The 27,049-nt window shown below is 47.9% G+C and overlaps 10 protein-coding genes across 10 annotated transcripts; 6 read left to right on the top strand and 4 right to left on the bottom strand.

Moving 5' to 3' along the window:
* Nucleotides 1-580: 580 nt before the first annotated feature.
* On the bottom strand, nt 581-2,842 carry N7529_011834 (bifunctional anthranilate synthase/indole-3-glycerol-phosphate synthase; the record flags this gene model as incomplete). Its single annotated transcript, XM_057247360.1, has 1 exon — nt 581-2,842. One exon carries the CDS (start codon nt 2,840-2,842, stop codon nt 581-583), a length of 2,262 nt encoding a protein of 753 aa, XP_057092709.1.
* A 356-nt stretch (nt 2,843-3,198) lies between these two features.
* Nucleotides 3,199-8,804, top strand: N7529_011833 (nucleoporin; the record flags this gene model as incomplete). Its single annotated transcript, XM_057247359.1, has 4 exons — nt 3,199-3,266; nt 3,323-4,259; nt 4,309-7,389; nt 7,440-8,804. 4 exons carry the CDS (start codon nt 3,199-3,201, stop codon nt 8,802-8,804), a joined length of 5,451 nt encoding a protein of 1,816 aa, XP_057092708.1.
* Nucleotides 8,805-9,192: 388 nt separating this feature from the next.
* Nucleotides 9,193-11,164, top strand: N7529_011832 (acyl--CoA ligase; the record flags this gene model as incomplete). The annotated part of the gene is made up of 4 exons (XM_057247358.1): nt 9,193-10,319; nt 10,393-10,681; nt 10,732-10,835; nt 10,936-11,164. The coding sequence occupies 4 exons, from the start codon at nt 9,193-9,195 to the stop codon at nt 11,162-11,164; spliced, it is 1,749 nt and encodes a 582-aa protein (XP_057092707.1).
* Nucleotides 11,165-12,363: 1,199 nt separating this feature from the next.
* Nucleotides 12,364-12,867, top strand: N7529_011831 (uncharacterized protein; the record flags this gene model as incomplete). The annotated part of the gene is made up of 1 exon (XM_057247357.1): nt 12,364-12,867. The coding sequence occupies one exon, from the start codon at nt 12,364-12,366 to the stop codon at nt 12,865-12,867; it is 504 nt and encodes a 167-aa protein (XP_057092706.1).
* A 1,870-nt stretch (nt 12,868-14,737) lies between these two features.
* N7529_011830 (uncharacterized protein) lies at nt 14,738-15,812 on the top strand (the record flags this gene model as incomplete). The annotated part of the gene is made up of 2 exons (XM_057247356.1): nt 14,738-14,893; nt 14,976-15,812. 2 exons carry the CDS (start codon nt 14,738-14,740, stop codon nt 15,810-15,812), a joined length of 993 nt encoding a protein of 330 aa, XP_057092705.1.
* A 760-nt stretch (nt 15,813-16,572) lies between these two features.
* gpaA (guanine nucleotide-binding protein subunit alpha gpaA) lies at nt 16,573-17,795 on the bottom strand (the record flags this gene model as incomplete). Its single annotated transcript, XM_057247355.1, has 4 exons — nt 16,573-16,616; nt 16,669-17,225; nt 17,282-17,624; nt 17,678-17,795. 4 exons carry the CDS (start codon nt 17,793-17,795, stop codon nt 16,573-16,575), a joined length of 1,062 nt encoding a protein of 353 aa, XP_057092704.1.
* A 2,649-nt stretch (nt 17,796-20,444) lies between these two features.
* N7529_011828 (Smr domain-containing protein) lies at nt 20,445-21,409 on the top strand (the record flags this gene model as incomplete). The annotated part of the gene is made up of 4 exons (XM_057247354.1): nt 20,445-20,478; nt 20,526-20,626; nt 20,701-20,951; nt 21,022-21,409. 4 exons carry the CDS (start codon nt 20,445-20,447, stop codon nt 21,407-21,409), a joined length of 774 nt encoding a protein of 257 aa, XP_057092703.1.
* A 386-nt stretch (nt 21,410-21,795) lies between these two features.
* Nucleotides 21,796-22,899, bottom strand: N7529_011827 (FPP/GGPP synthase family protein; the record flags this gene model as incomplete). The annotated part of the gene is made up of 1 exon (XM_057247353.1): nt 21,796-22,899. The coding sequence occupies one exon, from the start codon at nt 22,897-22,899 to the stop codon at nt 21,796-21,798; it is 1,104 nt and encodes a 367-aa protein (XP_057092702.1).
* Nucleotides 22,900-23,669: 770 nt separating this feature from the next.
* On the top strand, nt 23,670-24,587 carry N7529_011826 (cell division control protein 14; the record flags this gene model as incomplete). The annotated part of the gene is made up of 2 exons (XM_057247352.1): nt 23,670-23,922; nt 23,974-24,587. The coding sequence occupies 2 exons, from the start codon at nt 23,670-23,672 to the stop codon at nt 24,585-24,587; spliced, it is 867 nt and encodes a 288-aa protein (XP_057092701.1).
* A 480-nt stretch (nt 24,588-25,067) lies between these two features.
* Nucleotides 25,068-26,659, bottom strand: N7529_011825 (Zn(II)2Cys6 transcription factor domain-containing protein; the record flags this gene model as incomplete). The annotated part of the gene is made up of 2 exons (XM_057247351.1): nt 25,068-26,474; nt 26,525-26,659. 2 exons carry the CDS (start codon nt 26,657-26,659, stop codon nt 25,068-25,070), a joined length of 1,542 nt encoding a protein of 513 aa, XP_057092700.1.
* Between the last annotated feature and the right edge of the window lie 390 nt (nt 26,660-27,049).

The following is a 27,049-nucleotide window of genomic DNA, read 5'->3' as shown; positions in this document are numbered from 1 at the left end:
TGCGCAAATGTATTTCAAAAGTGGAATCAAGATGGCAGTTGTCCACAGTAGGAAGGCTCGATAGCCTTTATCGGCCGCCTATCTGGGCACTCTTGTTGTGTTCGTGATAGAAGTAGAAGGAAAATGAAAGTTCAAGAAAAAATGGAAATTCAAATAGCCGAAAGAAATTGACGTTGGCAGCAGCCGGATCTTCTATTTTGGATGGATAAATACCAATGCATAGAGTGCTGGCGAGGGAGAGATAGCGAAGGAGAGATGGTGAAAGAGTGAGAAGCACTGTGATGGTGGCGGCAATCAAATGTGACTTCTTAGAGAAGAAACAGGATATGAAATGAGACAGAAATCAGCGTAGTTGAAAGGATAGAAACAAGAGATACGCTGCCACCGAACGAATCCACAGCCAGGAAACCGAAAGTTAGATAATAGGAAAGTTAACAAAAAGCCGAAATGAATAAAAAACCGAAATGAATAAACTTTCTATGAATGAGATATTGTTCATGCTCATTTAATGTGAAGAAATGTAGTGGAATGAAGAAAAAAAAGTCATCCCCGAGTATGCAGATACATACCCCCAGGCCAATCACTGCCGAATGCTTTTAACTGCCTTGACAAAAGCTCGGATTTTGTTCAAATCTTGAACGCCGTTTGTCTCCACGCCCGAGCTGACATCCAAGCCAACGACTTTCTGGCCCGACTGGCCCAACTTATTCACTGTCTCGACGACATTGTCAGGGTTCAAACCTCCAGCCAGAATCACACGCAATCCTTCGTCGCTGTCAAGGACCTTTTTGACGCCGCTTTCTTCCAGAAGCTCACCAGAGCCGCCGGCGCCGGAGTCAAGTAGTGGAAGAGTGTGGTATGCTCTGCGTGAAATGCCAATGTCACCGGGGGCAAACTTGCGGATGACAGGAACTGGAATAAGGGTTGCCCACTCCAGTGGCTCAGACCCATGTAGTTGCACAACATCGAGTCCAAGTGCTTGCTGCTGTGAAAGGACATAGGACAGTGGCTGGTTCATGAACACACCCACAAGCAAAGCGCGAGATGGGTGACGTAAGACATTAGTAGAGTGGTCGAACCACTCCAATGGCATCTTTGATGATTCCTGTGATGCTTTGCTGGCTAGACGAGGAGTTGATTTGACCACCTGGGAAATCTCCAGAGCTACGTCATCTGGAACAAGTCGCGAGCGGCCCTGAACCAAGATGATACCAATCAGATCTGCACCGGCTTCGATAGCGGCTTGGGCTCCTTCTTTGGTCCGAGTACCACAAATTTTAACTAGAGGAGAGCTTTGTGATGCCTCCGTAGACTTTTGTTCGGGGCTGCCAAGAAGCTCTGCCACGAAGGCAGAGGTGTCAGGTGCTCTCATGAGAGCTTCTCCGACAAGAATAGCCTTGACGCCCTCTTTTTTGTAAGCTTCCACGTCCTTGGGTCCCAAAATTCCACTGAGAGCACAGACAATCGTGGTCTCTGGCACCTGGTCCATGAGGCGACTTGTCGTTCCGAGGTCAACTTCAAAGCTCGTCAGATCGCGGTTGTTGACACCGATGACCTCTGAGCCCAAGTCGACTGCAATCTTCATCTCCTCGGGGGTGTTAACTTCGACCAAAGGCTCCATGCCCAGACTGCGCGAGTAATGGTACAATCTAGTCAAAAGCTCAATGTCCAGCATCTTAACGATCAGCAAGACAGTATCAGCTCCAGCCAAACGTGCCTCCAAGATCTGATACTCATCAAAGACAAACTCCTTGCGCAGAACAGCCGGTCGATTGGTGAGACCTTCCAGGCTCTGGCGAACAGCCCTGAGGTCATCGATGGTGCCCTTGAACCACTCCGGCTCCGTGAGGACAGAGATAACGCTAGCACCAGCCTTAGCGTATTCTCGTGCTTGAGCCGGAGCGCACACGTCGGCTGAGATAATGCCCTTGGAGGGCGATGCCCGCTTGATTTCGGCCATGAGTGAGAGGGGGTAGTCTGACTGCCTCAGGCGCGCAGGCAATGACAATTGAGGAGGCGCAATGCCCAAGTCATATGCGGCTTGGAGAGTCTCAGGCCGTAGCGCTGGAATCTTCTTTTGCTCCGCAACGGCGTTTTTGCGATGGGCGTAAATCTTGTCCAAAATGGAAAGTTTCTTGTCGACCGGCGCAGCGGCGGCAGCGGCACCATTCTTATTGTCCCAAGTCCCCGCGGTGAGCTCCAGGAAGTTCCTGAACATCTTACGTCCATACTGTGTTAAAATACTCTCAGGGTGGAACTGAACGCCCTCTACTGCAAGCTCCTTGTGCCTCACACCCATGATGACATTCTTGCCGCTACCGTCCTCTAGCTCGGCCCAAGAAGTCACCTCCAAGCAGTCCGGGATTGTCGAGTGGGTTCCTGCGAGCGAATGGTAACGAGTCACGGCGAGAGATGTCGGCAAATCCTTGTAGACACCCTTTGAGTCATGCTTCAACTGCGATGTCTTTCCGTGCAGAATTTCACCAGTAACGTCGACCTTGCCACCAAACGTGGTAATCATACATTGTTGGCCCATGCACACACCAAAAATCGGGATCTTTCCGCTAAAGTATCTAATTGCCTCGTTGCTGATTCCCGCGTCGGTCTCGGGGTGGCCGGGGCCAGGGCTGATAACCAATTGGGTCGGCTTCTTCGCCATCAAATCCTCGATAGTGACTTGGTCATTGCGGAATACTGTCACAGTTGCACCTTCAAGAACAAGATATTGATAGACGTTCCAGGTAAAGGAATCATAGTTGTCAATCAAAATAACATTGGAGGCGCTGGCCAATTTGGTCGCTTTGGTAGGATGGTGGGGGGAGTGGTCGACCAGGTCCGACATAGCGACGGGTTCGCAGGATGTTGGAGTGTGGAAAAAAAGGAATTGTCAATAATGTTCAAACTTCAGAGCCTCAGATCCCTTAATCTCAAATCAAATCTTCCTTAATCACTCAGTTGATGGCGGTGACTCAAAAAGAATCTCGGGTTTCCCAACTGGAATTTCACCGCCCGGCAGTAATTAGATAGGCACCTGATTGTTGACCCAGTCGCGGTGAATAATATTCTTTTGAAGCTCCCTCTCAATTCAAGAGCTCCCAACGCTCGCCGTCCACCCATTTCTTTGCTTTCTCGTCACCTCACCTGGTGTCGCCTTGTTTTTCTCTTTCTTCTCATTCTATGATGATCTAATTGCCCCAAATGGCTCCCGTCCCGGAGGCCTATTTCCCGTCCCTGGACAAGTGCTTCTCCGGGGACGTTCAACTTTTGTACGTGCATGCCAATCAATTGTTTCGGGAGAATATAAGATGCTAACATGTCACAGATCTTGGAGAAGAGCTTTTATCTACGCCGTTGATTCCAAAGGCTATGCTGACGATGAGGGCAATATCGATGCCTTCCTTTCTCATCCCGAGAGCATTCGCCTACTTTCCGACAGTCTAAAACCGTTTCCTCCTCCCTCCACGAAATCAAAATCTGAGTTCGAGTCCAAAACTGCCGCCATTCATGTCGAGACCAATGGCAAGAGCTCTTTTGACCTGAAAGAACTCAAAGACGACGCCTTATGGTTGAGCCAGAAGGCTGGGATTGATGAAATTGCAGCTCTTCGAATCGCTGTACTGGAATGGCAACAGCGCCCAGCACAGCGCCTTGCGACCGGGTTCTCTGCCGAGGAAGCGACAAGTCTGCAGAGCGCGGCTGGAACTGAGAACTTCCGTGGCTCTCTAAATGGACCCAACTTAGCCAGCATCCTGAATCATACCACCAGAAGCGAGGATGCCAAGTCATTCGAGAGTGAGAAGAGTAGGCGTTTGCGCCTACGTGAGATTTACCTCTCCGAGGCAAACCACGTAGTGAAAACGCTTCGCAAGTTACTTGCCTTGTCTCAACACGACGGTCTTTCAGTCGACACACCCACCTCCGCTAGTCCTGATCGCCAATCTGCTCTCAAAAAAATGGGGGCTGCGCTTTTCAAAAACAAGTCGACCGGGGACGAATTGAACCGATTTCTCCAGGATTGCATTGACTCAATACGCAGTCGGCTGACCAGTCTAGAAGGAGACAATGGCTGGCTCAGTGCTATGGAAAGTAGCGAGGAGCTGGAAGGCCTTTGGAGAACAAGTCTGGTGGAAGAAATTATCCATATTATGCAACTGATGTTCCACCAGCTTCAGCGCTCTGGGGAAATTCCGAATGCAGACCTCTTGGTATCATGGCTCCAGCTAATGTCTGATTATCGTTTCATGGAAACTATCCAAGTGGTAAGCGATAGTTCTTTCTTTGACCTCGTGTGGTTTTAACATTTTATAGCCTTGTCAGCAGCCGGTGGAAGTCTTGTTGCCTCTTCAAGCTTTTGCATCACTCACGACATTAGCTTTTTTGAAACTCCCACTCGCTATCTCTTCGATTAGAAGTGGAACCCACATCAGATCCGCGAACAAACCTTACTTCTTGTGTAAAGACAAGATCTCGCAAATTAACGAGATCTTTACTGCCGTGGTTGGGGATATCAATACTGCAAATCCGGCCGCATTTTCTTGGGGGTTGATTCTGTATACCATGAAAGAGCTGGCAGATCTTGTGAGAATTGAGCGAGAACATGAACAAAGCCAAAATGCGAGCGACTATTTCAATGCGAATACACAAAATGCAGGGCCCTCCCACGCATCAGAGCAATCACTCTACGAAGAGGTGCTTGATTGTGCCCGAACTCCGCACAACACCGCCGAAGACGCCATCGCCATTCTGACCTCTGAAGTTATCAGGGAGTCAGCATTCAGCACTGTTATCGCTCTTGCTACCAAGACTGGGTCAATGTCAGCCGTTGACGACGCCTTGACGAGCAGGTGGATTCGCCTTTCACTCCTTGACCTCGTCCGGGTCTCCACATTGTATCTGGACTACTCTCCAGAACTTGTGGAAGCAGTCTTGGCTATTCTCAGTGATGACGACAACAGCCTGTCAAGGGACTTGAACTCTCTAGGATCGGCGACTGATCCCAAATCTCTGTTTGCCAAGGACCAGGACTTGATGGATGGCATCTTTCGTATTGCACGATCTCGTTTCCCATATGAAACAGCGCCATTTTTGCAACTTTGCCGTGCTCTTGTCAGCGCACACTGTTTGAATGAAGACGGCCTGCCATCGATCCTCGAGGAGTTGGAGAACATGGAATCTTTCACGCAGATTGTATCGCCCCATTTCCAAGGCTATGCAACCATTCGAGAGGATGAGAATGCAGACTATGTAGCCTTGCTCCAGCCTCTGCCAATGTTTGAGACCTCATCGCACAATCGCCTTCTCGAGCACGATGCAAACAATGCTCTCATTGTCAGTGGATCTTCTCAGATTCCTCAGCAAACCATCGGCCAGGTTGTCTCCGAATCAAAACCTGCTGTGATTAAGTGGGAACATCGGTATTCCTGCTTGAGCTTCCTAGGATGTTGGCTTGAGGAATGGAGTGAGACCGGATGCCAGTCTCCTGGTTGGACCGATGATACTGCCACAGATATCATTGCCCTTTTGACAGACTTGATCGCGAACTCAAAAACGCATAGCTCCGAAGAGGCAAGTGGCAAAAGAATTCTGGAAATGGCTAGCGATGGGCTCTCTAAACAAGGTGACATTATTTCTGTGGTCTTTGACATATTCGAGCGCAACCTGCAGAACATCGGATCTCGGGGGGACATGGGCAAATCCATGGATGCAACCATGGCATGCTTGCGCTTTATCAGGGTCCTCCTCAAAGTCCTTCCTAGCCGAGTGTGGCCTTTCCTCGGACGCAGCAGCTTTATTGGATCTGATGGCAAGGGCGGAATCATGACAGCAATCATCTCCGCCATGGAGATTCCCGCTGGCGAGTATCCTTTCTTGCTGAGCTGCGTCGAGCTCGTGGATGCTGTCATCGACGATGCGGCATCTCGAGCGGTGCTACGGAAGAGCCCAGGCAGTGTGGTGAGCAAGTCTACGATTGCGTCCGATTGGAGCGCAGGTATTCCATCTCACGCCATGAGGACTATTCTGCTGAATTTCACTCGTACAATGATTGAAATTTTCAACAGCAATGGTAATTGGAGATTCAATCTGCCAGAACAGCGGTCTAAGATAAATTCGATGCTTGCCACATCTTTCGAGCGTGTTTTGTACTATGCTTATGGAATTAACGACAGCCCAAGGCTTGAATCCAAGGTTACTGGTGTATTCTCTACGTCTGCGGCATACATCTTGGATATGTTGCGCCCTCGGTCAACTGCCGATTTGCCTTTCAATCCAATTTTCCGATTGATTGCCGATGGTCTTCAAACGCCCCCAACACTTCACCTCAGGCATCTCATTGTCGTTGAGGATCAGGTCAAATCAACACTGAAACTCTGCATCAAACTTGTACAAGCAGCCCAACTGGCAGAACAACCCGGTTCGCTTTTGGAAGAGCAACTATTCAAGGCAAGTCCGGTACTTGTCAAGCTCTACGCATCGCATGATGCGTACAAGTTACCAGTTGTGTCACTACTCGAGATTTTGATCTCTAGTGCTGCTTCAAGTTCGGACAATGAGCCCCCCTCCCTTGTTGGTCACCTCGGAGCAGAGTCATCATGTCTGTTCCTTGATGTTCTTTCACAGCTTGACAAGCCGCTATCCGATCGGTCTCTTTGCATTGCAGTATGGCAATTGTTATCCACCTTTGTCAGCAAGCGCCAGCAGTGGCTTGCAGTTTTCATTCTCACTGGATCATCCCCTCGTCAGACTCTCAAGAAAGAATCGGGCACAGGCGGTCTTAGCATGCGAAGCGTTCCTTTCCTAGAGATGGCACTTGAGATGCTGTCCCACATTGATGAACAAGAACCGCAAGTGGCATTGGCGCTTCTTGAATTTGTCTCGCGTGCCCAAGAAAATTGGCCATGGGCCACTCCTCATCTGAGCAAGCACCCCAAATTCTTTACCAGCGTCATCAATCATGTTTCGAAGTTGAAGATTTCGTCTCTGCCTGTAATGGACCAAATCTATGCCACACGCATCGCCGCTGTTGTCGCGGATCTGTGCGCAGTTTACCTACATTCTGCAAAGGAAATGGGTGATCGAAGCTTCATTAAGACTTTGATCCCATTAGTATCGTGGTACTCCAAGGATGCAGTTGAAGTGTCGGCTTACAATTCCTCCTTGCATGCCAACTTGAAGAAGAACTTCGAGATGCGTTACTCGGGCTGCAAGATCGTCGACTTCAAGAGGACACCGCTAGAGGTTCGCTCACTGGGGCGAGATTACTACTACGACTTGGGCATGGGAGACAAACTCCTGTCCTACGACTTTGCCTGGGCTGGCACTAAAAACCGTGGGTTCGCCGAGGAATTCGAGCGCGCGAACATCAATCTGTCACTTGTAGAGGCACAGGTTGTAAGTTTTAATTACTAAAACAATTCTTCACTATCACTAACTTCACATAGGGTCTTTTGAACAGTTGGAAATTCTTCGCCATCGAGCATTGTGCAGACTTCATGCCCGATACCGAAATTCGAAAGTCCATGGCACTGGTCGCACAAAGTTGCCTGAAAGCCAATATCAGCAGTGGTCCTCCTGAGGCTATCTTCGCAAGAATTCAACAGGCGCGTGTTGATTTCGCCCAAGCGCTTCTCCAACGCCTTGTCGAAGTGAACGCCAGAGGAGCGGAGGTTTTCCAGCTGCTTGAGATTACCTGGAAAGCATTGCGCGCCCGTCACCAGACATATGAAGATGCTCTGATCAATGATGACACTGAATATTTCCGCTCTCTCCTGAACGTGTTATTCCTTGCTCTCCAATTCCATATGGACGGCCCCACCCGAAGTGCCCCCGAAGCAATCAACAAGAGAGCCGAAGTCTCGTCAGATCTTACAGTCGTCGTGGAAGTCGTCAAGACCGTTGTCGCCCAAGGCTTCAAATCCCTCACTACCTATCTTCATGATGAACCAGAGAAGTGCGCACCGAAGGATTTCGCCATCATTATTGCTATCCTACAGACAGCCTTGCAAGTGAAAAATGCCGACCGTCTTTATGAGCACATCGTATACCATATTGAGGATAACGAGACCGCTCGCCATGCTACAACACTCTTCTCCTGGGCCGATCAATTAGCCCCGTCAGGTGATCCAGTATACGCCGAACTCAGTGTTTCAATTCTGGTCAAGATGTCTAGCCTACCTATGCTTGCGGAGCACATTGCCGTTGAGGCGGTCTTGATGAAGCTGTCGACTTGTCGTCTTACAAACCTTCTCACCCAAAAGAAATCATTCGGCCCCTTCGACCCTGTTCCTCGATTGTACACCATTTGGACCAGTGGTTTCCTTCCTCTATGTCTCAATCTGCTCTACAGCGTCATGCGAACTGCGCCCGAAGTGGCGGCTTTCATCAATCAATTTGAAAGCCGTCTGATCCGAGCGCAAGAAGCGTTCTCCTCTGGCCATGCGACAGCCGTCTCCTCCGTACCAGCGTCTAGGTGGATCAGCCTTGGCATGGTCTCAGAGGCCTACTCCCTTGCACTGATCACATTCATTCTCGAACGCTTCCGCGTGGCGGGTGCCAGTGCTGGAGTGGATGCGCAGGCCATTCAGGATATAAAATGGGACAAGGTACAGGTCAAGGAGGACATTGAGGAACTTCTCCGTCGCCGACCAGCCCTGCGCGCACGCATTGTTGCAACAAGTGAGAAGGAAGTGGAATGGTCCCGTCAGAAACCACTTAACTCGACCTCTGGAGCTGAGAACCGATTGGAAGAGAAGGTTGTCAATGAGATGAAGGCAGCCATTACCTGCTTGGGTGGAGAGGATTCATGAATATGCGCTTATAGCCTTGCTGTTACTTGCTTTTTCCCCTTTTTTTTATGTATTTTGGGTTGGTTGGGGTGTAGTAGATGAATTATTTTATGCATTCCGGAGCTCAATTGACATCGCATACGAGTTATCCTATACCGACTTCTTAATTTCTTGCAATTTTGAACATACGTGGTCATGTAACCATATAGCCTTCTTCGATTAAACCCGGACGAACTGGACATATGTAATTACTACATAACTACATAATTGTGTAATATATCGAAACAATGGCAATGTGAACACCGAGGTATCCGCACACCTCGGGTTCCCCGCATACTTTAACCGATTTTGTGTGGGGAGATCCTCGAACTGCGAATTATGAATTGTGTATACGCATCCCCGCATATATATGAGGACTTCCCCTTTCTTTCGCTTAGAACCTACATATATCTTGATAATTATATATCCAACGCCTTACAATATGCCGTACAAATCTCGCTGGACGATCGATGTCCCAGATATTCATTTAGCCTCTCTCCTTCTAAAATCACCCACAGCACCTCTATCTCAGACGCATAGATGTTACCTCGAAGCAGCTCGCCCAGAGACTCACTACTTGACCACACATGATTTTCGTCTCTGGAGCCAGCGGTTTGCCGCCGGACTACGCAAATCCGGACTCCAGCCAGGAGACCGAGTCTTACTGTTCTCCGGTAACGACCTTTTCTTTCCGGTAGTATTCATGGGTGTAATCATGGCCGGAGGAATTTTCACCGGTGCCAATCCAACCTTTGTAGCGCGAGAGTTAGCCTACCAACTTCAAGACAGTGGTGCAAGATACCTCCTCTGTGCAAGTGGAAGCCTAGAAACAGGCATCGAAGCCGCAAAACAATCCGATTTCCCTCAGGACCACGTCTTCGCCTACGACAACTCAATCTTCGGTGGAATAATCAAGCCCCAAAAGGGCTGTCAGTACTGGAGCAATCTCATCGCCTCCGAAAAAGAAGGCGCCGCCTTCGCCTGGGACGAGCTCTCAACACGAGCCCTTTCAAGTCGAACATTAGCCCTGAACTACTCAAGTGGTACAACAGGCCGCCCAAAGGGCGTCAAAATCTCGCACAGGAACTACGTCTCAAACATGCTCCAATACTGCCATTTTGGAACGCTGAACCCAGACTACGAAAAGCGTCTCGCACGCTCGCGCTGGCTGTGTTTCCTGCCCATGTACCACGCCATGGCGCAAAATATTTTCATTGCGGCTGCCCTATACCGTGCGACTCCGGTGTATGTGATGCCGAAGTTCGATTTTATTAAAATGCTGGAGTACACGCAGCGGTTCCGAATTACGGATTTTATTCTCGTGCCGCCGGTCGTTGTTGCGTTGGCTAAGCATCCTGCTGTTAAGCAATATGATTTAAGCAGTGTTGAGGCGGTTATGAGTGGTGCTGCGCCATTGGGGAGAGAGGTCTGTGAGGAGGTCGAGAAGTTGTGGCCCGAGGGGAAGATTAACATCAAACAAGGTTGGGGGATGACTGAGTGAGTTTATTTGCTTTTGCTTTTGCTTTGGGTTTTTCTTTATGGGGATTTGGAACTAAACTCGGATCTACAGGGCAACTTGTTCGATTATGGGATGGGATCCTACGGAGAAGAGCACATCTGCTTCTGTCGGTGAGCTCAACCCTAATTGCGAGGCCAAGATCGTATCACTCGATGGAGCAGAGGTCAAAGAGCGAAACACGCGTGGCGAACTTTGGGTACGTGGGCCAAATATCATGACGGGTTACTGGCGCAACGAGAAAGCAACGCAAGAGACCAAGACCGAGGATGGCTGGCTTCTTACGGGTGATATTGCTTTTGTGGACGACCTGGGCAAATTCCATGTTGTGGATCGCATGAAGGTAATTGAGAATTTCATGTAATTGGAAGAAAAATAACTAATGGTTTCAAGGAATTAATCAAAGTCAAGGGCAACCAAGTGGCGCCAGCCGAGCTAGAGGCTCTTCTTCTCGAACACCCTGCGATAGCAGATGTCGCTGTGATAGGAGTTGTCATGTAAGTGTCAAGCATTAATTTGTTGCATTTTTCCTAGTGTTCCTCTTTCTTCTTCTTGTTTTCACTCTTGATTTCAATGATTTATCACTAACCAGAATAGCAACCATGATGAGCACCCCCGCGCATATGTGGTGGTTTCTCCGGGTGAATCCGCCACCGCGGACGATATAACGCGTTTCATGGAAAATAAGGTCTCCGCGTTCAAGCGGATTACAGGAGGAGTGGTATTCCTCGATTCGATACCTAGGAATCCCTCGGGCAAAATTCTACGCACAAAATTGCGCGAACAGGCGAAGGAGGAGCTGAAGGGTGTTACAGCTAAACTTTAGACTCGTTTTAGACTTGTCGTTGCTTTTCTTGGCATGACATTCTGGCGCCATGAAGCATAAATCAAGTGAGCATTGTTGACCGTATTTTGAAGAGCTTCCTTGATTTGCAGGTCAAGCCACCCGATCAGACGGACGATTCCTCACAGACCCATCGCATTAAAATTAACTTGAAATGTGCACACAAGCCGCTAAATAGCAAAACAAACGAGAGGGAAAAAAAAGTTGGTTCACGTAGGTTAGCATGAATTAGCGTAGGCCACTATGATAGCCGAGCCAGGCGTTGTGGATTGTGATTCGATGTCTATAAGGGCTTAGCGTGGGGCTCAATGCAGGCGCCAGCTGAAGGCCAAGCCGATCTGGATGAACACGTCCATTTGTCATGATCGACGGCACATGGGCGTCTTCTCCGCAACCAGGGCCTTGGGAATGGGTCAGTTATCCCTGTAACTACGTGAGATCTAGATGAAGGGCTGATTCCAAATACGAACTCGGACGAATTTGCCATAAAGTTAGACATTGGAAGCGAAAACCCACAGATGTCATCATATTATACCTAATTAACATTAATTTACCGCAAAAATTGAGGGTGGCGTGTAGAGGCAAGCTGAGTGCAAGAGGCTGGCTGGCTTAGATCTACCCACATTTGTGTCCATTTTGTATACCTACTACATACTATGAGGCAACTAAGACATTTCTCTTCTTTCTTTCTTTTTTAAACTTTCTGATCTATCAGTAAAACGAAATAGAATCGAATATTATTGCCTCTGGAAGGCTAATCTATTTTTTTGTTTCTTTTTTGAACCTATTTCCATTGCTTTGTCCAAGCTCTAGATACATCCGCCCCGCCATGCTTAAGCGTCGATCATTTCAATCGTCTCAATCATTCCAATCGCCTCGATCTCCCCTCCATATTCTCCTTTGCGTCTAGTGGTACTATAGTTTTAGCTCTTATATAGAAAGCCCACCCCTGTAATCCGTCCTACTAGTCTATTCGCCCCCAAGATCCCGCCATCCCGGTCAAAGTCCGTGTATGATCTCGATTCAAAAACGCCCGTACCTTTGACTCGGTAAGCCCTGTCGAGTCTTGGCCACTTGAGGACAGTCTCCCGCAGTCTTAAGTTGAGCTGGTCCCCCTTAGAGGAGACAGTTTCAACAATTCTGTGAGAGGTGGACGCTATCCATCGAACCCAACTTGCGTCATGAATATTGTGGAACACGGATACAACTATCTGTACCAGGAGATCCCTCAATCTACTGCAAGACTCTTCTTTCCAGTCTCCAGTCTAGTCAGTTTGTCTTTGTTGAGCCTCATCCTCACCTATCGGTACATCAAACATCGACGCCGAACACAAAAATACATGACTACCGCCGATTGCAAACACGAAAAGAACCCTTGGCTCCAATCTATCAATATGGAAACGGGTGTTCCAGCTTTACAAGACCCACCTCCTTTCTCTGCGTGCGATATCCTGCGACCTTTGTCCCAGACGAGTCCCTTCCCAAACAGCGGAACCCTTGCTGCAATCGCCATGCAGAGGCAAAACGAGATATCAATAACAACCTCAAATAACCCGCTGACTGAAACATCCATGCCCGAAGCCGGTGCAATAGTGCAAAAATGTGACAAGTTGGTCCAGAAAATGCATGAGGAGGGTTCCGAAGGGGTGCGCACATGGAAGAGGGTTATTGTGGAATACAGATAAATAGTTGAAATTCGTGTGTTATCTTCTCTCGATTTAGCCCCGGTGGTTCTCTAGCTGAGGCTTCTGGTCTGGGGGAGGAAGGCTTCGGGGCTTTAGGCTTCCTTGTTATTTGTTTTTGTTATGGGTCCCCTTTTATGTTCCTTTTTCTCCCATTTGTGGTTTGTTTCCCTCATGAATGATGATGTCTTTCCTTAACATAGCGTGGGCTAGGTGTATCTCGTTTATCCAATCATCTATCGGTTGGGCAGTTGATATGTTTTATCGCTTTGTCTTCATTGTATCGTTGCTTAAAATCATAATGAATCTTGAAACTTTGACAGTTATAGCACAGTAAGTTGAAACATATATCAAACCACCGGTATTCAAAACAACAGCCCAAAATATAGATCACAAGGCCAGACGAGGCCAGGTTGTTTGTCAATGCGGGTAAGATGCAGGATCAGTGGACATATTAGTCTTATGCAGCGATCCCAAGCGGGGAATATAGGATGACGGCTGTTACACGACTTGCAAACTGCGCATGACCTTGCCGACATGCATGTCGTTGGCAGAACCCTGACCCAGTCTCGAAACTGGACTGATTGATCGGAAATAGCTGAGACCCTGACAACACATTGGGTGACCAGGGATCCAAAACTGTAAATAAACTTCGATTGACAACGTATGAAGAAAAGATTTAGATTTCTGCCCAGGGTGACAATGCACAAGTCAAGTGTGATGCTTAGTGCAGAAGATCTTTCCATTCTCTGTCCTTGGCGCATGGTATCTTTCTTGATACGGTGGGTGGCAGGCCTGCCAGAAGATCATCAACCCATCTTATTAGCAAAACGATTTCTGTGCATAGCTCACGTACCATATGAAAGCGTACAAGAGCAGATTAATTGCATCGGTATATGGGTCGAGCTTCCGTCGTTACCTGCCCAACGAATCACCTTTAGGATTCCACATGTTTTGTCGTCATCGTAAGTTGACCTGCTTCCATAAGGGCTAAGATATCATGGCAGTGTTGACATGTTCATTCGACGTTATGGCATGAGTGAATCATGAACTCTCATTGGTGAAGATCGACAGCATGGAGTGTATCAAAGCCTCTAGAAAAATGACGGGAGATACATTTCGTAATTGACCCAAGCAGCAACTCAGACAGAAGAGGACAGCTTCAATCTCTGCCAGAGTGCGTGGCGCTTTCTTTCGCTCTGGTGCTGCGGCAGTAATCAGCCGATATGTGATCTGACTGCATAGTACGATATCGCAGATTGAGAGCCCGGACGACATTTCAATTCCAAATACAAACTAAGATTCCGAAAGATCGCCCAGTGGATCCAGCAAGTAGAGGACATGCATATAGGTCTACCTTCAAGCTACGTTGATTCCCGGATACCGAGAAATGGTCGATATGTACATCATGGTGGCTATGCACATGAACGAACTCTGCTAAGGATGTCCTTTTTCTTGTTTGTAACAAGATATTGAAGACGAAAGAGATACAACCATGCAAGATACAGCACTATGATCTAAGAATGCATGAATAATCTCGATCATTACCCTGGTGATTCGCCCAGAGAAAATCAGAGCCCAAACCTAGCTGCAGAAGATTCGAGGTCCTGTCATTCAATTATCAAATAGGTATCTGGATTCAACAAATATTTGGCAGGGCCTTTCATTCTGAGATATTCTAGTGATTGAACAAAGGGGTTGCCAGCAAATTTAAAGCTGCTCAAATCGCTTGTTGATGTAGACCCAGGCCTTGAAAGTTGGCCTCGGCCCCGGGCCCGCCAAAATGCTGAGTCATGTTATTTAGGCCCCGGACCACCTGCATCTTCAATAAACACCTAAGTATTGACGCACTATACTTACTCAACTATCAGCCATGACTGTATCTGCATTCCCTTCCGAGGGATCCCCCGACCTCGCTCTCCTCAATGTCGCCCGCCTGTTCACCCGACTCGAACACAACCTGCTCTCTCCGGGGACAGACCGGCGCTTACTTCAACAATCCGCATACCAGCGCATGCGCGTGAACAAGGTAAGAAATCCAACGGGCTCCTCAGTGCCAGTGCCTTGCTTTGCTGTTGTTTGAAAACTGAAAAACTAACACAATTCTACAGAATGTGGAATACGCCCGCTCCCTACTCACCCAACTCGAGCGTTCCCTCCCCCAACTGAAACCGCTTGACCGCAAGCACGAAGCGCAAGCTGAGATCGCACGCGACAGACAACTCCTGAAGCGGATACAAACCATCCTTGACGAAGAGGAAGCCAAAGTGGAGGTGGAGCAGGACGACGACGACGACGACAACGACGAGGATTGCGGCGATGACGAGTGGAAGGAGCTGTTCTCCAAGCCTCTTTCCCAGGAAAAGGTCGTCTCGCCAGCATCTCAGCCTAAAAACCAACAGACAACGACGCAGGTGCCCGAATCATCACGAGGAGTGGAAGAGAACAATGCGCAGCCCGCTACAAATACGGCTCCATATGCATCCACAACCACGCACCTTGTGCCAACACCCAGCCCACCAACAAGCACACCAGCACCCCCGACCCTCCGCAATCGCCATACTGCAAACCCTACAACCTCCACGGATAAAGCAACCGCAACAGGAAGCAATGCCAAACTCCACAACACAGAAAACGAACTGAGTACCCACAGAATGGAGCAGGAAGACCTGACCAGCTCACTCCTAACGCTTGCCGCGCAATTGAAGGCATCTTCGCAGTCCTTCCAGTCCACGTTAGAAGGGGAGAAGTCCGCCTTGGACCGCGCAGTGTCCGGTATTGACCGCACGAGTACCACTATGGAAGCTGCGGGGAAGAGGATGGGGATGTTACGAAAGATGACGGAGGGGAAGGGGCTGTGGGGTAGGATGATGCTATATGCATGGATTTTTGGCCTGTGGGTTATTGCGATTTTGATTGTCTATGTTGGGCCGAAGTTGAGGTTCTAGAGTTTCGATCTTTGAGCTTGATTTTTTTTTTCTTCATGCCAATGCTAAGATACCCTCTTTATCGTCACTGACTCTACGGTCCATCTACTGGATTGATGATATCTACGGATTAGTAAGATTTGCAAGAATTCATGAGAAATGGGAGCAAACATATTAAGAGTCAGAACCCTAGAATCAATTCTTGAACTCTGAAAATAACCCAACGACCGACCTGGCATGACACATGAGAAGGAGACATGAAAATCCGCGGATCCTGCCATTTCCCCTTGCTCAAGGCCCAGATGGTCGCTCGAGGCTCCCAACGGACGCGAGACGTAGGAAAAATGATGGGGGAGACGGTATGGTTACATACAATAGAAACAAGAAAGGGGTAAGTGATGATAGGATATCCAGCATTCAAATCAGATGGGTAAAAATGGGAAATTGCAAAGGAAAAAAGAAAAGAGAGAGGAGTTCAAGAAAACGCGTGTCACGGCTTTTATGCGTGAAACACCGCAAAACACTCCCTGCTTTCTGTCGTGGATATCAGGAGCGACAAAAGAAAAGACAAAAATTGGCTAGAGATCGTGTCACGGGCGACAATTAGAACAGTGGAAGAGGAAAAGTAGGAATCGAGAAATGGAGAATAGAAAGCAAAACGCAAAAAGAAATCAACGCCGGGATCTTGAAACGAGGCTTTTTGACCGGATCCGGTCAGCCCCGGTTAATAAAAACATGCGATCTAGATTCGACACCGTTCATCACCTAAACGATAATCTCATTAAATCAAACCACAGAGACGGAGGTTCTCTTGGATGATGATATCTGGTACGAGTTAGTAAATTATTTAGAAAGGGATTTGAGTTGCTGAGCTTACCGTTGACTGCAGCCATGACAAAGCGAATCTGGGTGGTGTCAGTGGCACAGGTGAAGTGGGTATAGATCTGCTTTTGTTCGGCCTGGTTCAGGGACACGAAGCGGTTGAGGATATAGTCGCATGCAGCGGCGTAGTCGGCACCGCCCTCGTAGTCGGGGAAGTAGTTCTTCATGGGGCTGACGGGGAGCTTCTCCTTGAATCGGTCGATCTTGTTGAGGAAGAGAATAATTGAGGTCTTGACAAACCAGCGGGAGTTGCAGATGGAGTCGAACAAAGTCAAGGCTTCTTGCATACGGTTCACGGTCTCGTCCTCGAACAGAAGCTGGTCATACTCGGAGATGGCGACTAGGAACAAAATGGTGGTGACGTTCTCGAAGCAGTGAATCCACTTCTTACGCTCAGATCGCTGACCACCGACATCGAACATGCGGTATGTCAGATCGCCAATGATGAATGTGGTCTCGGTGATACCGGTGGTCTTGACACGGGAACGGAGGACATCCTGGTCGGTAGGGAGGTAGTCGGGCTGAGCGATGCGCTCAATGGAATCGAAGTAGCTAGAAGAAAAAAACTGTTAGTCGCAATTCGTTGTTCTGCAATGATTGCCACTCACTATTTAGCAGAGTCGTTCAATTGGTATTCGCGAGATCGCTTGAAGCACTCCTGAACACCGGTGTCGCGCCAAAGTGCGCCGATGGCGTTGCCAACTTCGGTAGGAATACTGTCACCCTCGATCTGAGCGGGCTGCATGAAAATGGTCTGCACGTGGTACTCGTTGCGCGCATCCTCCAGGGGGAGCTCGAGCGATTCCATGGCCTCAAGAATGACCCGCATCGACTGAACGGTGTTGCTGTAAATAATTTCCTTGAATGATTCGCGCTCGTCACGGGAGTAGCCACCCTCGTGGATGAGCTTCATCTGCTTCAAAATTGTGGACTTGCCAGACTCTCCGGCACCTGTATTCCAAGTCAGCCCTGCGTCCTGCATCTCAGGGGTTGGTCGATCCTACCAAGAAGCAACATCTTGATCTCGTTACGCTGCATCATCTTATCGCGCTTGAGCTGATTTTCGATCTCCTCGTTCCGGGCCTTCCCCTCCTTATCCTCGGTACTCATTCCGCAACCCATTTTGTCGGTATGGAAAGATCGCGGTCAACGGTGTGAAGGTAAAAGGTGTGGTCGTAGAGGTCTCAATATTCTGCGACAGGGGCTAAGACGGATCAACAGTCAGCAACTTGGAATAATTTCATCCGAGAAAAAAAAAGATCGCATTGATGGGCTCGAGGGGGCATTGCAATAGTGGTACAAGCTCCGCTGAGTAGAAGCAGACGACGTTTCAGAATTGGTGTAAGCATGCCGACGCAAGGAGTCGGAACACAAGTTCAATTTTACCAGATAAATGGTAACATGCAGCTCTCTCCCCAAGAAGGAAAAAAAAGGTTACATACCTGTAAGAATGAACGGTCGACGATCAAGTCGGAAGGGTATAAATGAAGGAAACCAAAAAGAAAGGAAGAATCAGAAGAATTCAGACAGAACCCAATCTGGAGAAGAGAGAGAAAAAGAAAGAGAAGGGATGATAGAAACACAAAGGTTCAAAGGTAAGGGGCAAGACTGAGGGGGAAATTGGGAAAGTTTCAGCAGCAGAAAGGGGATACCAGTGCAATACCACGCGATATAGCAGATAATTGCAGGTGATTAGGGGTACCGCTCGGGTACCGAATTGATGCAATGTTTTAATTACAGACTGAATTACAGGCCAATACCAGCCCGGGATCTGGGCAAATCTGATTGGGCGATGTGGGGTTGATTGACAAGGGCCTAGTAACCCCTTTTGCTGTTTACTGTGGTATTGGTCTGGTTTGTGTAATTTATCTGTAACTTGCGATTGCATATACAGGGCTGTAATGTAGCTGCAGGATATTTTAATTCTAGCAATCTATATTTCTATACAGTATATAGGATCATATACACATATGGCTCTTAAGTATATGTGCAATATTGTAATGTATACAATATATTTGCAGGCATCCTGCATAAACGCAACCCCGGTGGACTCCTTTAGGCGTGCAGATCGTGTGGAGAGCAAAACTAGCAATATCAAAATACATACCTACAACATCACACCACACACTCACTCATATGTATACTTACAATCTTGTAATGATAAGGCGGGTCTGGAGAAGTGTATTATTTTCCCTAATGCAAGTCAAGTTTCTACACCCCACACCAGTGTTGTTCCAGAAGGTCTGACCTTCTCTTCTGTCGTCTCAGGTTTCAGTTCCAGTCTAAACAAAGAAAAGGCTGAATTTTAGTCTCAGCCCCAGGAGTCCAATCAGATCAGCCAGCCAGCCCCTCAGTCCATAAATCCCTGTTCAGTCCTTTGAACATTTCTGTTACAGGAAGTCATTGATATACTTACAAATTGTACGGAAAACCCGACACACAGGTATCCGACGCTGCACATCCGTGGATCCATTACAGTGGAGCCCTAGCCACACAATAGTCCGACACTGACCGTCGCACCTGGTACTCACCTAATACAATATTGTATAACGCAGTGTATCGCGTCAGGAAATTGGAAAGAAGATCTGTCAGCAGAGATCCAAATTTGGAAACCTTCGCGGACAGGCTAGGGGAATTTCGCATATGAAGTTTATCTCCTGGATTTGTACTGGTCGACCCACTGACTAGTACTTTTTAACCGTCTTCCTATGCTTCTCGTTGATATTAGTCCCCACTGCCTCGTGGCAATAGCGTGAGACTATTGAGTCCAATGGCTTTAGTCTGATATCTAGCAAATTCAATACCGATACTTAGCGGTACCTAGGTATTGTACCTGCTTTTGGTCACTGACAAACTGCACACATTGTAGATCATCTCCAGTTTATCCACGCGTTTACACCCGATTCAGTGTACTAGTGTAGTTGCATGCTTGAGCCATATACTACATTTACTAATTCTTACAATGCTATTAGGATTGGTACACAACGTGCACACAATGTACATACAGCACATATGGAAATTGTAACTATAAAGAAAAGACCCGTGGTTCGGCGATCGGGGGAAACCAGATCCTAGTGCATAATGCACCGATTTCCCAGGTTCACCTGGCAGAAAATCAGTCTCTATTCAAACGTTGCTATAAGATGTCAACGGGATTCTCCATAGGTGTCTACATACACGCATGCATACATACATATCTTTTTTTCGTACTTGTTTTCTCATTATAAATCCCACCTAGATACTATCTCACTGCCAAAAATGAGGGCCAATTGTGGAGAATCAGTCATTCTTTCACATCTACCTCAGCTAGCATCATCTGGCCGGATTTCAGCATTTTTTTTCCTTGGTTAGAGAGGCTCAGTGTCAAGCTTTTTGCTACAAATTATCGAGTTCGTAGTAGTCACTCCTGAATAGCGCTATGCACGAACAGGAAGCAATCGAATTTTGAACAACAAAGTTTTCGTCTCATTCTTTGGCAATGACTGGCTAATGGCCCTCTGTAGCCCACCGCGTGAGCTCAGTCTACGAACTGAGTAATGTACAAATAAAAAAAAAGCTCTTAACAGTGAGGGATCAACGATGCAAGGATATAGATACGGTATTTTGAGAAGCGGTGAATTAGGCGGTGGCGAACTATATAGTAGTCCCTGTTCCAAGGGGGAAAAAAGGCGATCGATCTGATTTTTCGGGTTTTCGGGTCTTTCCCCACTTTTATTAAAGATTCCCCTTCTTCCCTTATCATCTCAGCCTATTCAGGGGAATTGAACAGTCATGTCGCACGAAATGTCCCACATGGGCCCTAGGGGTAAGCGCGTCGATCTTCATGCAATTGCATTATCTAACAAATTACAGCCTTCAACCATGACAACAGTAGCGACGCGGAGGCGGAGTACGATCGTCTCCGTGATCTGGCCCGCCAGGAGGCCGCTAAGCGCGGTCAATGTTTCGGACGGGTATGCGATACTTCTTTTCAGTTTCAGTCGCCAATCATTCGCATTGGATTAGGCTAACGTGTGTCACCTTTTAGTCGAAGGAAGCCTATTCGAGCGGCGATGGCGCCGGTGCCAAGCAGCTGTCCGAGGAGGGAAAGGCCCACGGCCGCAAGATGGAGGAGTATAACAAGCAAGCCTCAGAGTTCATCTTCCGTGAGAACAACTCAAACGGACGCGTTGCGGCCGACACCATCGATCTGCATGGTCAGTTTGTCGAGGAGGCGGAGGAGATCCTGGAAGAGCGGATTAAGTACGCCAAGCAGCATGGGCAAAATCATTTGCATGTGTAAGTCGCGAAAAGTCCAGCACGGCAACACAATATTGTAGATTGTGAGTTCGGCTAACATATCTCCTAGTATTGTCGGCAAGGGAAACCACTCCGCCAACCACATCCAGAAAATCAAGCCCCGTGTCGAGCAGGTGTGCCAAGAGCTGGGCCTGCAATATGCGACTGAAGACAATGCCGGTCGCATTTACATAAACCTTACCGGTGGCGAGGCCGTCATGCCCCCGTCGACTGGTCACCATGCGCCCCAGCAGGGTCACGGTGGCTACCCTGGCCAGCAGCAAGGGTACCAGGGACACCAGGGACAACAGGGCCACCAACAAGGCCACCAACAAGGCCACCAACAAGGCCACCAACAGCAGCAACAGCAACAACCCGACGAGATCGAGGAGTTTGCCAAGAAGATGCTGCCCAAGGTTCTCCGCAAGCTGGAGAAGGCTTGCTGTGTGGTTATGTGAGCGAGTTCGTGGTTGGTGTTTCCCGCATATATAGACGCATATTTGCGAGCATATGTTGGCGAAGTTGGCGCTTTTCGGTCTCGCGTTTCTAGATCTAGGCTTCGCCTGGACACGACTCATGATAGCAGGGATTTTGGATATACCCGTGGACCTACATGAACATGACATTGTTCCTAATGAATCTGTACCATTTACATTAATATAACGAGTTCAATCTTGGCACTGTTTCAGCCATTTTTCAAGTGGAAAGTGTGACATAAATCGTGTCGTCGTAAATGTTGATAGCTAGTCGCGTATACACATAGACAAGCCTGTAAGCAAATGAAGGGTATATGCCCGATAATAAACACGCGGCCAGCGCAAACCCAAGATCTCAAGCAAAATGCTCAATTAGCGCGTGTGGAATCTCCAAGCGTTGTTTCCACGATCTTATCCACGATGCCACGCACCAACGTGCCGCCGGCACCATTGCTCGGCGTTGCATCGATCTTTTCAATCAACTGAAGTGCTTGCGCTCTCAACCCTTTCACGACCTCCTTCGTGTACGCAAAGCTTCCCGTGCTTTCCATATATTGCATAGCATAGCGTTTCACCTCATCGTCCCTAGTCTTCTGCTTGAGAATATTGAGCAGCTGATGATTGGACGGGTTGGATCGAATGCTATGAATAATAAGATAGGAGAATTTGCCCTCGGTTAGATCCTCGCAAAGCCCTTTATTCTGTGTATACGCGGTATTCGAGAGATTTAGGTAATCATCGCAGATTTGGAAGATCAGACCCATAACATTGACCAAAGTGACGCAGTCTTTGCCCGTGTTGCTCTCGGCCTGCATGAGCTTAACGGCAAGTCGGAAGAGACCACCTGTCTTGTTGCCCACCATTTCGAGGTATTCGTCTTCAGTGGGGCAGGTCAGGGTGTCACGCCAGAAGAGGTCCATTCCTTGTCCGCGGTGAAGATTAAGCATCTCCTTGATGTAAATATCGATCGCGGCCGGGTTGTTGAGTTGTTGTAACTCTTGGAGAGCAAGGAAGTAGACATAGTTTGCGGAATTTATTGTTTGCGCCGTACCAAAGATATTATGAGCAACGGGGATTCCGCGACGGAGAAGGGAGTTGTCTTCGACGTCGTCGATGAGAAGTGACGCGGTATGCAGCATGGTCACCACCTTCGTGATGATTACTAAGCTCTTCTCGGGGACCTGAAGCCAGGCGTTGAATGCGTCGATCAGCTGGCGACGAACATCTTTGCCGGGATGCTCGTGCATGTAGTCATATGGGCCTACGAGAATTTTCTCGTTTTTCGCGGACCACGTTCCATCTTTGTATTTTGTGCCATCGAAGCTAGACTTATTTCGCCGGTGTCTAGTCTTCTTCGGCTCCTCGTCTGTCATCGATAGTTTACATCGGGAGAAACTGCCATTTGTAATGGTCGCACCGGCAGAGCTGATGCGCTGAGGGACAGGACTCGGGGGTTGTAGGGGTGAATTCATGGTTGTGGGGATGGAGGGGTTAATGATATGACATCAGCTATATCTCTCTCCAGGGCTTGGGCACCTCGGCCCATAGTCACGGGATCACATTTCAACCCAAACTGTCGGGATTGACGGTCACGGGTCCAGTCGACGTTTTATATTACTAATCAGGAATGATTTGTCGATTTGTCTGGAGTAAGGTAGCAAATAGCAAATAGTTAATGAGTAAAATATTTTGTACTGGTAGTAAATTGAGATAAGTCAATTTGATATGCGACGGCAAATATGTGATAGGTCATAATAAAATTTATTTAAAAGCTAGTTAAGTAGTGGAACCCAAGGGCGTAATTAGGTAGAAACACGAAAAAGCCCTGGAGAGTACGTAGCAACGGGGATATCCGTAGCGGTAAAGAAGGTCAATATACACTCGGTCCAGATTTCCGCCCAAAACAAGGATCAGGCAAGGATATCGCTAAATTTAACGTTAACCTAACAATATGATTGACGCCATGGGGTCGATCTAACTAGCTAAGAACCACAAGTGCGTGATGAGTTCCTTGGTTATTGCATGGTTGTCTGGGGCAACGATGAGGTTATGCGCCGTCGTACCCTTTATGACCTCCCTTATTTTTACTTCACTTGACATCAGCCCCAAACACGGACCACTGAACTCCACTCTCTCGTTTTTTTTGTTTTAAAACTATGAACGTCGTCCTTTCTTTCTTTTTATAAGGCTGTTGAACAGCTCACTTTTTGTTTATTAAACTTCACCTGCATCTGATTTATCAATGGAGGCTTTACTAGCTCATTCATTTGATTACCTCTCCTCATATGAGCCTAGCAAAGTCCGCAAAGGATTGCGCCAGGTTGAAGGACTATTGGCTTCAATATGTCTTTCAAAATCTAAACCCGTCGCCGACAAACGGAGGTCACGCATGTCCCCCGATATCCCACAACCAGTGCCAAAAGCACTATCAGAACTACGAGATGATCCCGCCTTCCGAGAATTCTCCAAGCTACAGGAAAGCTTCCAATGGAATGGTATGTCTCCAAAGTTTTCAACCCACCCAGTCCGTCCACTAACCCACCCAGTTGCAATGCGCCTAGTATCTTGTCTCGAACATCTCCTCGGCCGCGGCAGCAACGGCACAAACGACATGCTGATAGTCTGTGCCCTCGACCTAATCCAAGGCTCTCTCCTCCTCCACCCAGGCTCGCGCTCTCTCTTCGCCCGCGAAATCTACATGAACCTCCTCCTCGATCTCCTCGATCCAATAAACTGCCCAGCCGTGCAGTCAGCAACCCTTCTCACTCTCGTCACTGCTCTACTGGACTGCCCAGCAAACACCCGCACATTCGAAGACCTCGACGGCCTGCTCACAGTGACATCACTTTTCAAGCAACGCGGTACATCCCGCGAAGTCAAGCTCAAGCTCGTCGAGTTTTTATACTTCTACCTGATGCCCGAAACTTCAACGCCAGCACCTACCTCTCCACCGCCGGGTCTGCAGCGCAGCCCTAGCAAGCTATCCAATGCCGCTCTCTCGCGCAGTGCGCATGCCGCGGCAACCGCCGCAAGCATGATGAGTCGTGATACCCGCACAACGGACGAGAAGCAGGCTCTTCTGGGGAGATATCTGAATAACGTCGAGGATCTCGTCGAGGACCTGAAGGAGACCGCTCCTTTTGGTGCAACTGTTTACTAAATGACTTTATTGGCGATAATAGACTCACTGTGTCATGACCAACTATCCGCGATGCCCGTTGCGACTAATTGGTGGTGTTGTTTTTCTTCTTTTTTTCTTTCCCTTCTTTTTATCCTCTTTTTCTCTACTCTCGCTTTTCAGCCTTTGACTTATGTTCCGTCCGGTACGGCATTCATTCGATTTCCTGTACTGATGTCTCTCTTTGGCCTGTCTTTGTGCTCTTTTTACTCCCATTCTGGAACTGTGTGCTCTCCAGTGCCCTCGGGCTTTTATCCTACAGTCGTTTCCCTGTCTCTCTAATGGTGGCATGATCATGTACGACTCTTCTCTAACACTATTTCAAAATCCCATACACATGATAATGACTAAGATTTTCCCGTAAGGCTCCATCTATATATTTGCGTACGTCCGAATAATTATTTTGGTGTGTATGCCGTTTCCATATTATACTTATTAACTCCAAGGTTGAACTATACATGGTCAAGGGGATCGAATCACTTCCATCGGCCATTCCATCAGCTTTTTCAATTGGCCATCGTTCAAACCAGCAACTAGTTTGTTGATTTTCACAATCTCATTATCAAAGGTAGCACCAAGATACCAAGTGTTCTCCAAGATAGAGAGAGTCAGATAAAGGTGGGCCAGGATCGTAAATGACAGACCCTCCATGACCCTAATGTGTTCGTATGACTCTAATGAAGATATAAAACCTTGAGAAACAAGCATCGGCCACGAAGTTACAGCTGCCGCTTCAATCTCGGCCTGAGCATCAAGATCTGATGAGCTCTGCGGTTCAACTTTTTGCAGCTGGAGGGCATATAGAACCCGCATGTACATATCTTCGATGACAGTAAGTGCATGATGCTGCTCCTGAAGAATGCTGCTTTCCTCGGAATCAGTGGGGAATTGTTCGGTTGATTTGAAGGCGTCAAGGAAAGTCTGCAGATTAGAGACCGCCTGGCTCGCACCCGATGCAAACTTTGAGATTTTCGATCGTATCCCATCAGGCACAATCCCATCTAATTGTGACCGGCAAAGTTTCCAGTCTTCATGAGAATTTCGGAATTGCAGTAAAGCTCTGCATCGTCCTCTTTTGAGTGTCATCCAGTGCTGCTGTGTGATGGATGAGACACCACGCACAAGACGGAGCCAATGAGTGTGCGGTTTTCCCGCATTATTGTTGTCGGCATTCTCCGGGCTTGAATACGGGATCGTAGGTGATGGCTGTGGTTCGGGGTTCAGATTTCCCACTCGAAGAGATGCAAATGCAAAGCCAACAATCAACATAGACCCTGTCATCAATAGTTCCGCATTTGATTCACTGGTATTCCAAAGCTCCTCTTGGAGTCCCTTCAGACCTAATTGGTGGTGCTCGATCACGACTTTCAGCTTGGCTAATTTCAAATTCCGAGTAGATAAATCAGATGACCTGGTTGCGTCATGCTGAGTTTGACAACCCAGTGAATCTCTGGTCAGGATATCAAGACCAGCCAGCGCCAAGAGCAGGTGCATCAAGAACTCGTTTGTGCTGGCTATGTCCGGGAAAACGCGCTCCCACACCAAAGATTTGGCACGGTCGATTGACATCTTCTTCGATGTATGCATAATATAGTGTTGGAGTAAGTTCAAGTCATTCATGTTCAAGTGACTCGGGGTCTCGGTCTGCTGAGTTGGTGTTCCGACAGGACCCATGTTGAAACTCAAGGGACTGATAGCTTGCTCGTTGCCATTTCTCCCTGCTGCGTGGTCACATTTACCTGGCACTAGTCCATTGGTATTATGAGAGACAGGGCGCCTTGGTTTGTTCCTTGTGCTTCCTGGGCTTGGGAAGGTGCATTGACTGCCCCGAACAGAACAGGCGCCGCAGATTGGTCTTTGTTCATCGCACTGGCAATATGTCAGATGATGATGGAGTATTTTATTGCGCACTGGATTACCTTTACCCGGCGCCCCTTGCATGTGTAACACCCATTTCGCGATTTAGTGTGGCTGATTCTGTGATGGGGCCGAAGAGGCTTCGGGCTTGAGCTTGTAGCGAGATCTGTACTTTCGTACGATGAATGTCGCTGCATGGTCCAGTCGCATTAAATGTATGCTGCGTTTTTTTCTGACTGATCATAAGGTATTCAAAAGGAGCGTTGGACACATGCATAGGTGAACGGGATTTTCCCGGGAACTTAGATTTGAATAAGCTTAAGGTTCAATGCCTCAGGCACTAGACTCTTTTCTACCGATCTCTCGAAACTACATATGCATATATGAACATATTCATGCACTCGGGAATTTAGGAGAATGAGTGGGAATAGAAGCGCGATTGTCATATCTGAAAATTTGCGTTCGATGTCTCCATAAGATTGAAGCGCTGGCATCACTGCTCAGATTGTCTATTATATATATATACCTTTGCGAAGCTTCCGTGTCAGTTTCAGTATAATTATACTCCTGGTCAAACTACTTGCTCT

The sequence above is a fragment of the Penicillium soppii genome (genome assembly GCF_028829465.1).
Source record: "Penicillium soppii strain IBT 18220 chromosome Unknown utg000010l, whole genome shotgun sequence".
NCBI classification, from domain to species: Eukaryota; Fungi; Ascomycota; class Eurotiomycetes; order Eurotiales; family Aspergillaceae; genus Penicillium; species Penicillium soppii.
The sequence above is the reverse complement of the archived record's forward strand: the minus strand, read 5'-3'. Positions and strand labels throughout refer to the sequence as shown.